This window comes from Asparagus officinalis, chromosome 3 (genome assembly GCF_001876935.1).
Source record: "Asparagus officinalis chromosome 3, Aspof.V1, whole genome shotgun sequence".
NCBI classification, from domain to species: Eukaryota; Viridiplantae; Streptophyta; class Magnoliopsida; order Asparagales; family Asparagaceae; genus Asparagus; species Asparagus officinalis.
The window spans coordinates 57536320-57547999 of NC_033796.1; the positions used below are offsets into that span (position 1 = coordinate 57536320).

Consider the following 11680-nt stretch of genomic DNA (forward strand, 5'->3'; position numbering starts at 1 on the left):
AAGCAACTTCAGTAGTATGCACAGTTGCAATGGGTATGCCAGTAATATCAAAGCTCTCTATCTACATTTGCCTTTATAAATCCTTTTTGTATAGAAGAAAAATGAAATGTAGTTTTCACCATCTAAACCCTGAACAGTAGTTGAGCTTGTAAGATGATAAATTCAGAGAGTAGGAAGTCCACACACAGCAACATACCGACAAAAAGGGTCAAAAAAGGATGACAAATGAAATAAAAGCTTTAAAAACCTCAAAGGTAGCAGTCTTCAATTTCAATGTAAGGGTTCGTCCGCACAGGCTTTCCTTTTGCATGTCCTTGGATAAATTTTCTGCAAGATCAGCTGCAAGAAGAAAACAAGGCGAAAAAATAGATAGTTTCACTAAAGTACAAATGTACGATCTTTATTAAGAAATAGATAACACAGGAAAAAACAAGAAAAGAAGATTGTGCTGTGGAGCCAAACAAAATCCAAGTGAGAAAATTGTATATGGAGAAAAGTGTCTTACATCAAATGAAATTGAACCACGGAGAGCAATAATTTCATATAGAAATTTGAATTAAAGAACAGACTTAGAAAGAATTCAACAAAATAACAAGTGAAAAATAGATGATTTCTAGTTTGATGGAGGAGGCCTTTAAATCGGTCTTAACGGGCCGAGTGCAGAAGAAAGACATATAATTCAAATAACTGATTATCTGAAACATGTGCATAGAACGACAGAAAATACATGGCGTGCTTGGTCATATATTCATACATAAGGTCATATCAACATTGCTTAACTCAGAAACCAAATAGGCTTTAGGGACAAAGAACAGCAGATACGAGCTTTCTGAATTCACTAAACTAGGCTACTGGAATAGATATTGTATTTAATGCTCAAATCTCGCCTTCACTTGATGATGTCAATTTTTTCCCCTTTCACTACAATAATGTAACCACAAAGTCAGGCTTGACTGGTCATGTTGATACGAATATAGCAACAGGAGGTGACTTTGATCTCAATGTTGTCAATGCGCGAGGCGCAATGCGGGGCGCAGGAGTATCATGCACACATGCGCAAGGCGCAGTGTGAGGTGCATGCCCAAGTGATGCGAGGTGAGATGCATACAACACACATAATTTTGCAAGATACATAGTCTAACATGAAAGAACATATTTAGGAATTCACATAAAAAATGTGCCAGGATAAATAATATCTTACTACCAAATTACAATATAAGGTCTTAATTCTAATGCTAACACATCAAACATAGTAGCAAAGTTCCTAATTTTTCAAATCAAATGTCAAACCAAGACTAATATCCAAGCAAAACCAATAGTAAAGAAGGATTAGTTACAATAGAAGGTTACTAAAAAGGCCTAATGGATTTATTTTGCTAGCAGTGGGCTTGATAGTAGCATAGGTGGGCCATCGGGCGGTTAATTCAGGGCTAAGGGCTGGAGCTTTATTCCCACTCCCAGTAGTCTGTCTTCAGTAGTTCGCTTGGAAAGTCTTTTTTCGTAAGCAAGAGCATAGCGTTTCGCAGGTGAAGGCGCAGGATGTTCTTCTTCCCTTTATAGCGGCTAGCGGAGCCTGAAAACGAAACGCTTGCTAGCTAGCGTACTCTTCTGCTATCAATGAAACTGAAAGAAAAACCAGTGTTGTTTCGTATAGATCGAGACGCGGTACTTTTTCTTTACTTATTCCATTCCATACTAGGAAGAATGGAAGGAAATAATTCGATAACACTTATTCCTATTTATCAATGATATGGGTTATCAAGTAAAGACTCGATTGAAATGTTAACAAACATCAATATAGGAGACTATGTACTACATGCACCCTGCAAAAAGTCAAGATGCTTGTGAGGTGCAAAAGGCGTTGCTGCATCACATGCAGGACGCTTTGCCACCAGCCTGCGATGCAGGGCGCATGAGGCACAATGAGTCGTGCACCTTTGAAAACACTATCTGATCTAATTTTACCTCTTACAGTCATGTACCGTTTCCATATTCTATCGAGGAATGTCTTGATAAACATTAAACATATAGAAAGCAAGAGCAAGAGCTAGAGAGAGAACGTGAAGCAGATTTGTTTATGTGCTTGAATGTAGATTCATGACATATTGGTACAAACACATTAGATTGGAGAAAATGAATGAGTTTCATTGAGGTCGTACAAAGTTACGACCAACACACTTGACCAAAAATTTTAATGTTTCATTCCGAGCATTAAAAATGAAAAAGAAAAAAATCGAGTTCAGTTGATCAAAGAAGAAAAGACTCGAGGAAAAAGAATTGTTCTACTTGCCCAATTTTTGGAAGAGAAATGATTCATCTCCAGTTGCAGAAAATGTTCGCTCACTACTTATACTCTTCCGCGACCTACATCGGGGAGTTTCAGTTCCACCCAAGCCAAGTCCAACTGAAAGAAAGAAATCTATAACAAGTAAAATGCAATTGCATTAGATGGCCATAAAGCAAAAGTGGTACAGTTAATTGATTGTGTGTGTGTGTAAACAAGATCAATGGTATTAAAAAAATCTTTGTGAATATGCAAAGAAACTATACATATATGAGACCGGAAAAGACCGTTCTACAAGTAAGCTCTGTTATTTGTCTAAACCAACTTCCTGTTGATTTCTTTTTGGTTTTTGTTAGGGAAAAGAAAACAGTCAAACACCAACAAAAATGTTAGTCATGAGAATGTGCCAAAAGTCTTGACACGTGATCGTATGTATCATATAGAAAGAGAAGTTCTTGCGTAAGAAAGCATAAATGGTAGGAAAGAAAGCCATTAATCACTCGCGTGACTGCATCGTTAACACAACCTTAATAGTGAAATTCTGACAAACAGGCTAACAAGACAAATGTAGTTGCTCTGAAACCAGTGGCTATCTACTGGATAATACATCCAATTCAGTTATGAGGTATGATAAGGTTCCTCTGAACAACAAACAATTCTTTATAAATTAAACTATCAGAAACTACCAAGAGCCTTTATCACTTTTTGCATGCAAATATTTTCTTGAATAGAGCACGCTAGCTTCTTTAATAGACTTGAAATCTTACAGAGCATGCAAGTGTATATTATAATTTCCACCAGTACCCCCAATGAATATTAGCAAATAGCAGCTGGACAGGGCTCTCCTTAGATGCTTTTCATTTTTATAAAGACTTTGAATTCTTCTATTTGCAATTATTCCTCAAGGCTTATAAAAATCAGAATAAGTTGGCTAGTAGCTCACAAGTGCTTGTAAGGGTACTGAAGTGCATATTAATTCAAAGCATTAGACAAAAAGATTAAAATAACTATATTAGGTGAAATCATATAATCAGTAAATTGGCTATTCTTAACTTAATAACCGAATAGTTCCAGAAGAAATCCATTCATGTTAAAAATTCAGATAATATAGTAATTGGCACCTACAATGTAGTATACGAACCAGTTGAACAAGGAGAAAACAATGCGCATAACAAAGAACCCTTTTGCAGCATGTCCTCACAAGTACTGATTCCAAGTACATCCCTAAGAACTTGTTCAGTCACCTTACCGATACCCCCAACCTGTATCCAAAATCTTGGAGAAACATATTAGACTAAACAGGATAAACTTTTTTGTAGAATTAAAATTTTATCAGATAAATATGTAGGTTAACTTAGAACTTGCTACAGCAGCAATATGAGAAAAACAGTTAAACTTAAAACATACATCAATAAAAAAATAAGAAAAAGAAAACTTTATAATCATAAAAGACTACTGTTTAAGGATAAAAACGAAAAGTTGTGGTAAAATTTGAGACGGAAGGCAAGCTAAAAAAACATAACATAAACTTTTATTATGGAAGTTGCCAAAGCAAAATAATAATAATATAAAAAATAAATAAAAGTGGACTCATTAAGTCTTAACATTCAAGAAAAGAATCTGGATAATTACAATATGACCAATCTTGGTATATGAAACTCAACCAAACATGCAGCAATTAAGGAATATACAAATTACTGCACATCACTAACTTTTTAAGGAATTTCAAATAAGAAGTTATGGTCCTTGACAAGAAAAGTGTAGACCAGAAGGTTCTTATTTTTTTTTTTTAAAGAAGGTTAACTTGTTTAATATATCTTAAAGAAACACTGCGAATGTGTGCGGCAAACTAATACCTTGTGACATAAAATCTAGGCTACATCAGGTGAGTCTAACATTAATAATTTACACAACTTATGCACTGTTAGATAGAAAATAGAAAATAGTATATCATGTCTCTATAACATGAAATTAACCTCTAGAAATCTCAGGAAAATATAGCACCACCTTATACAGATTAGAAGTTATGTGCATCAATATTTCTCATCCATATTTTTAAGACTGGCATCCAAAGTTAATACAAGTACTTCAGGTTATTCTCAGCCAATCAGATTTCTCCACCTTGCACTCCTTACTAACACCTAGGTAAATCCCACCTTACTAGGATGGTACCCAAATATTGTGCATGTGACACAGAAAGTTACATGCACTTCTACTCTACATCTCCAACAACTGCACTATACATCCACTGTCACCAGCAAGCATATAAAATATTTCTCCTAGGACTTAAAGCAAAGTTTTCACTTTTCAATCTTGACCGAATCTCCACTTAGTAAGTCCGAAAGTTCATGCAGATTTGACAGGTAATTAATTATATCCCTACACTATATCTTCAAGAGAAATAGAACCAGTCATTCTGCTTCTGGGTTAACTTTGAACCCATCTTTTCATTACACATTGACCTCACCTAATTAATAAGTGTTCATCCTTTGCGATTGTTCACCAATTGTATTATAAGAAATTTTACATTTAAGCCAATGCCAAACTGTCAAGACAATTTTACCAACAAATAATTGGTGTATCAGATAGACTCGAACATGACACACGTGTCCATCCAACTCTGGCCTGACAAATGTGTAGAGTAATATACTAATATTTAGCTTAAAATATGCATAAGAGGAAGGATGTTATGTTTGTTTTGATAATTATCAATTGTTTCATAGATCACTATACAAACGTGTGCTTTTTTATCGTACATGGATAAAACCAAAGAATATATCCATATCATTTAAATACATATATTCTTTCTCCCTGTGTAGAATTTGGAAAATTATCGTATCTGTGACAGAATACAACCCTCATGTCCATTTCATCTATCATTGAGTATAATTAACAAGCTTGCTAACTCATTTGGTTGGGTATCAAGTCAAAAATGGTAAGCTGTGCAAGGTCAAGATGAGGCTACTGTTGAGACTAAAATCTATCCATTTGAAGTGATGTGCGCAAACTGATTGCTTCAGCAGTGCATAAGAAATAAGCAGATCCAAAATTTATCCATCAAATGAAAAGAGGAAAAAGGAGAGAAACAGCTCATACTGGCTTCTCTTTTTTAATAAACGATTCCTTAGTTATCCATCAAAACGAAAATAAAAGTTTAAGATTTGCACAAATAGGTCAGATCAATCAGAGTTGAGAACAAAAGAGAGTGAGTCAAGTCATAAGTTACTATAAGAATTCTGAAAAAAAAAGAGAGGAGAAGAAAAAAAAAATGGCATGTGTTGTTTATATCTTCTTCCTGATACATATGTCTCTACGAAAGTGTCCCGTGGTTACTTGACTTTTATGAGAAGTTACCAAAAAATACTATCCCTTTTTTATTGAAGATTGTAATAATCAAGTACAATCACATAATCAAGCCTCCACTTTAATATCAAATATCAACTCGTATAATTCATAAATGATAAGCTTCGTTTACAATCTTATACTGAGATACGACATTCCTTTTGCACTTTTGAGATCAAGTGTTGGATGCATCAACATAGATACACCCCGTAATCCAGATTTTCAGAAGACACGCAATGCATTATCATCATCTTCTTTATCTATTTCCATCAAAACAAGAATCCACTATGAGTGGAATTCCAAAATGAAGAAATCTCCATGAAGATTTGGTACACTATTACAGAAAATTGTACCCAAAATGTCAACTGGCAGAGAAAACTGTTAGCAAGAGTAGTCCCTCAAAATTCTCGTGCACTTTAGGAGGAGTATAAAAAGAAGTGTACTTGATAAGATATTGTATTCATATCGAGACGTCATATACACTCAAAAACCAAATGATTGCATTTCCACATCAGGAATGTTAACATGTATATTTTCATGTAGAAGAGATGTTAACATGAAGACAGCCTGTGATTGTTTCTTACAGGAACAACTGTGTCCTCATGAAGGAAACTGTATTCTTAATGAAACTGAGTATCTTCAGATGCCCTACCTGTATGAAATCCAAAGATATTTTCTTTCATCTTTGTCAAGATAGAGCATTGGATAATGACTTGATAAAGAATCATGCAACATTAAATATCATGTTTTTGTCTTAGATAAACTTCAGAATTTAAAGAGTGAGCAGAAAGATAGCAGATACAGCTAAATTCAATACAAGATAGCAGAATACCTTTCGTATTGGGAGTGATGATATAAAGGTCATGACAGCCTTCCGGTCATTTGTTAATATAAACTGCCCATTGGGTTTGTTAATATCAGAGCAAACCTAGTTACACATGAGGAGTAAACTCAGTAAAGTTCAGCCACAGGGAAAATTGTATGGCTATATAAACAAAAACATGATTATATTAGCTTTTGCAATATTAAGTTAACAGATCTCAAAAATAAAGGGAAATTTTCAATACTACAAACTTTTCTCATCTCTCTAAAAAATCAGAGAAAATATTTTCTGACAGTCATCAAATAAAGAGTTCCTAATGATAACGCAAGGACCTAGACCATCTTTTAAAGGAAATCATGCAGATGCATGTACGCAAATGTAGCTTGCCACTCATAATGCACATTCTTATCACATAAAAATTTAATAAAAAAATATTCTTTCATAAAAAATACACACAATACAGTTTCCTGCATATTATTATAGCAATAACTGAATGTAAATCTTAGAAAACAGGTTTCAAATGGCATTGCAGCAAATACAAACAATTTGGTCAATTGCTGGTAATAAATTGACATGTCCTTCAGGCTGGGAAATTTGCCAGTACTGAACATAAATCTAAGAAAACAGGTTCCATGCAAGGGCTTGGAAAAAAATTATACACCCCGCATATGTCACAGGACATGTCCTTAGGGCTAGCTTAGTAAACATTTGTTACAGGTGTTTTGATGAACAATTAATTAACAATAGAGTATAGGCATTTCATTGCAGCTGACTACCTTAAATGTTGGAAATTTCCCAGTACTTTCAGGTACAGATACTCTTACAGAAAGATTTCACAAGGGCCATAGAATCATTTCTTGGAAGATAAGACAGTTCAAGTTCCACAATCAAGTCTACCGAGAACATTTCCAATCCATCCAAATTCACCCAATCCTCCAAGAATCCTCCAAACAAGGAATGAGAAACTCGGTTCAAATGTCTAAAGAGGTTGCATGCATTCATGTCATCTTGATGAATGCAAAAATGTGAATGAAGATGTAAGGATCCAACATTTCAGAATTTTAGCTTCTATTACGCGCTTCCAAACTAAGAAACGAATAATGCACTTGAGACCTTGTAATATAATGCATATGAATTATATTCGTCCAATTGGTGAAACTGTTAATGTGCTTCATGTACATAAGTCATATAGAGGCTATATATTTTTTAACCATCTGGTGTGTGGTATTCTAGCAAATCTAGCCTCCTAATAACATATTTTATATATAGTTACTTAGGAATGAAAGCCAGTGCCTTACCAAACTTGAACAAAAAGTTGCTAAAGTTGTCAAATTTTATCCTATCTTCACTTCTTTTTACACAGAATTATAGCATAAAAAAGCTAAGGCAATTACCTTTGCAAGCATGCGGTTAGGTGCAACTCCAGCACTACATGTAAGACCAGCCTCCTCGAAAATAGCCTTTCTAAGTTCATCAGCAACCTTATAGAAAAGAATAATCATTAGTGATTCAGGATCCATCTTATTAAATCCAAATACAGGTAAGTATTAATAATTCTGGTCTTAGACCATCGGTAAGAAGCTTAATCAATAGGTGAGATCATGGTAAAACATACTTCTTCACCACTAATGCCTCTTTTAACACAAGTATCAGTAATATTGAGGTATGCTTCGTCCAAACTAGTTGCTATGAAGTCTGGGTCATATTTCTGAAAAACTGAGGAAATGTGAACATAAGAATTATACATTATCCAATTAGCTCAAAGCTGAGAGATTCTTCAAGAGCAGAACAACTTACTTTTTCTGGTCAGTTCACTGTAGTAAGTATACTTCTCAAATTTTGGAGGAACAAATACCAGATCTGGGCATAACTTGCACGCAATAAAACCTGGCATTGCAGCGCGAACCCCAAACTTCCGTGCCTACATCACACAACAAGAAGCCTGTGGTGTCAGTAAAGTAAATAAGTAATGCATTCAAACGAAACGTTCACATACATAAACAAGTCTTAGCCCATTTTACTTGCTTCAACCCATCTTAAATAGGCATCAATAAGAAAATATGAGGACCTCATAGCTAGCAGTACATATCATAGACAAGCTTCCCACTGCCAAAGCTTTACCCTTCAACGATGGATCCTCCAATGTCTCAACAGCAGCATAAAAAGCATCCATGTCAGAATGCAGCCACACTTTTGTAAGGTCACGGGAAGCTTCCAATTCTACAATCTTTTTATCAGCAATCTGAAAGACAACAAAAGCTAGAAATGATACATTTTCCTATGCCTGTAACAGGCTAGGATCACCTGCCATAGAACTCTAAAACAGAGATCATCGCAATTAAAGTCTTTCCCAAGACATGCTCATACATAGATGCAAAAGCTGTTATAAGTCAAAAAAAAAATTAATACTGAAGAATAGTTACAGAATAAACATATGCGCATGTGTGTATGTGTGTCTGTGAAAATGAAGGTACATCTCCCAAAAAAAATTTACAAGTCTGAGTTTAACGATTGCAACTAGAATGTAAAACAGGCAACAACACGATTTGTGATGTAAGAACATGAATTCTGAAAGAAGGATTAAAATTAACTGTATTTCCTCAGTAGTTAATTAATGCAAACAACTTTACCAGTTACTTAAATACCACCATATAGCATAAGTAACAGCATCAAGCATTCAAAGAAAATGCTACAGATCCATCCGACATTGTACGTCCGAGGATTTTCAGACATCATAGTTATTTAAGATCGCACTATTCTTTGTTCTCATGCTCCAGTTCAACACTATCAACAAGTCACCGTTAAACACCAGACATTTGCCAATATCACCAAAGAAATTCTTGTAGAATTAATTGAATCACGAAAACTGTTATGTTATTGAGAGCCTAGTAAAGGGTTATTTAGACGTAGTTCTAAAAGAAACAGTTCACAGAGAAATGGAAGAGAACTAACACTTTACAAACATAAGTTTAAGAGAATATCTTAGAAGAAATTGTGCTATAATGGTGTCTGGGAATAGAAAAGAATGGTGGGTCCACCTTCTTCAATGTACATATAGGTGCAAAGTATGGGAAGATACTTTTACAGGCCAACTAGGAGGATAATCTGATAAGGGTATGAAGGTTTGGTGAGTAGGCCATATCCATTCAATATTGAACTTACGGATCAGACAAGATGAAAATATATATATATATACAAAGCAGGCATAAGGAAAATGGATAAGATAGAAAAATATACAGGCCATGTAATTCAAGAGCCATTTAAATAAACAAAATTTCTCAAGTCGGGTTCATAGATATATTGGACATATCTTAAAGAACTGAGCTTAGATTTATGGATCACCAAAATTGATAACAAATACACTAATCTAAGGTCCAAATAGTGTCAAATGTCTGATCAATACATGTATCATCCAGATGTGCCAGTAGATATTTTATCTATAGCCATATTTTTTAAATGTATTCTGAAAAATAAGAAAGATATCTACATCCGTATCCATATCTCACTGAATATAGACAATTAATATTCACATACGCATACTAATGGGATACAGATGAGGATATATCCGCAGATGACCATATCCACCTTTACTCTTCGTATTCACTGTTGTGGTTGGCGAATAGGAAACCTTATTGTAAGGTGAACTTGTTTTCACCACCATATTCCTGGGAAACACTTCTCAAGGGAATGCAGGGAAAAAATGCACTCTTGTTCAACTCATTTCCTACTACGCACGGTAACAAGCTAAAGGAATAAAGAATTCAATTAACAGTTCATATTCAAGTAAATCCCATGCGCGATTACCTCTTGAAAATGGGCGATGTCCTTATCTGTAAGCTTTTCCCGTTGAGCTCGCAAATTCTCAACTTTTTGCTGTATGAACGCCTCCTTACGTTTTTCGCTCTCGAAATACTTGGATCCTTTGCTCATCTCATACACGATCCTTTGCACTCTCTCTTTATCAACTCCTTCCATCCCTGAAACAAATCCACAAGAAATTCCATCTTTGATCAATTTCTTTCCCGAATCAAGCCCTAATTACCGAAATTTTTTAGCGAAAGAGGGGAAAGAACAGAAAACAAAACCTTAATTTGATAGAGTTACCTGCTTTGGCGTTGGTGTAGACGGTGTGATAAGATTGCCATGGCCGATCACCATCTGAGGTCGATGCCATGAATGATCTGTCGATCTTTGACGACGGCGGCGGAGAGACGAAGAGAGGGAAAGGGTGAGAAAGAGCGCGAAAATTACAGAAATACCAAAAATAATTTTATAACTGCGATGCTTTCGAATTGGAAGAAATTTTCAAAATCGTGTCAATGCAATTTTTTTTAGAGAATTCGACCCCATCTACTCCTCTATATATATAAATTAAATTGGAGAACCCTCCTACAGGAAATGCTATAACAACATTTGTTATAGTAAACAGAAAATTGGATATTGTAGCATCTTTGAAAAAATATTGCTGTAGCACACGAGAATATTGTAGCTTTTTAGAAATCCGTAGCAACGGTGGGAACTGTAGCAACCAAATTTTAAAAACATTATTGTAGCATTTTAAAAATCGGGATTACTGTAGCAAGGAAAAAATGATATGTCGTGCTTTGCACGGTGTTCACGACTAGTTCACTTTTAATTATAGAAATCGACTTACTTTAAGTTAATTAAGGTACTAATTAGTTGGGGTTACCAACCCTGACTAATTAGTAGTCTAATTAGCCGCCGCAAATATTTCTCGCTCCTTAACCCCGCTTGTAATTAGGCTACTAATTAGTCAGGGTTAGCAACCCGACTAATTAATACCGTAATTAACTCAAAGTGAGTCGATTTCTATAATTAAAAGTAAATGGGGTCTATTTCTTTTAAAAAAATTCGCTTGAGGCGATTTTGAAAATTTCTTCTTTTGAATTGTCGAGCCAACTTTCCCTAATAAGAGCATTTTGCTGAGGGCATGTTTGGTTGGGCTGTTTTTGCTAGGAAGCTACTATAGCCATTAGGTTACAGTATACGTCTTTATTCAGTTTGTCAGGCAAATAGAAGACTGATGTGACAATAAAAAAAATTAGTCGGCTACCTTTGACTAATTCTCGTCAAAATAAACCGTTTTAGATGGATTTTACTGTAACTATCAGGTCAAGATGCACAACTGGTTTCCTAGCTACAGCAGCTTTTACGTGGTTTACAAAAAGAACCAAACAGGCCCTAAAGAACTTTCATGCTTTGACTTGCTA

The 11680-nt window shown here is 35.0% G+C and overlaps 1 protein-coding gene across 1 annotated transcript in view; it reads right to left on the bottom strand.

The window, feature by feature from the left end:
* LOC109835161 (calcium-transporting ATPase 1, plasma membrane-type-like) overlaps positions 1–10786 on the bottom strand; it is a 29709-nt gene extending 18923 nt beyond the window's left edge. The window contains exons 1-10 of the mRNA XM_020403150.1: positions 10554–10786; positions 10254–10426; positions 8518–8691; positions 8247–8370; positions 8065–8165; positions 7844–7930; positions 6459–6554; positions 3426–3546; positions 2291–2419; positions 248–339 (exon numbers count right to left, since the gene is read on the bottom strand). Of these exons, the coding sequence (XP_020258739.1) occupies positions 248–339; positions 2291–2419; positions 3426–3546; positions 6459–6554; positions 7844–7930; positions 8065–8165; positions 8247–8370; positions 8518–8691; positions 10254–10426; positions 10554–10623 (1167 nt within the window). The 5' untranslated portion in view covers positions 10624–10786. The remainder of the gene's footprint in view (positions 1–247; positions 340–2290; positions 2420–3425; positions 3547–6458; positions 6555–7843; positions 7931–8064; positions 8166–8246; positions 8371–8517; positions 8692–10253; positions 10427–10553) is intronic.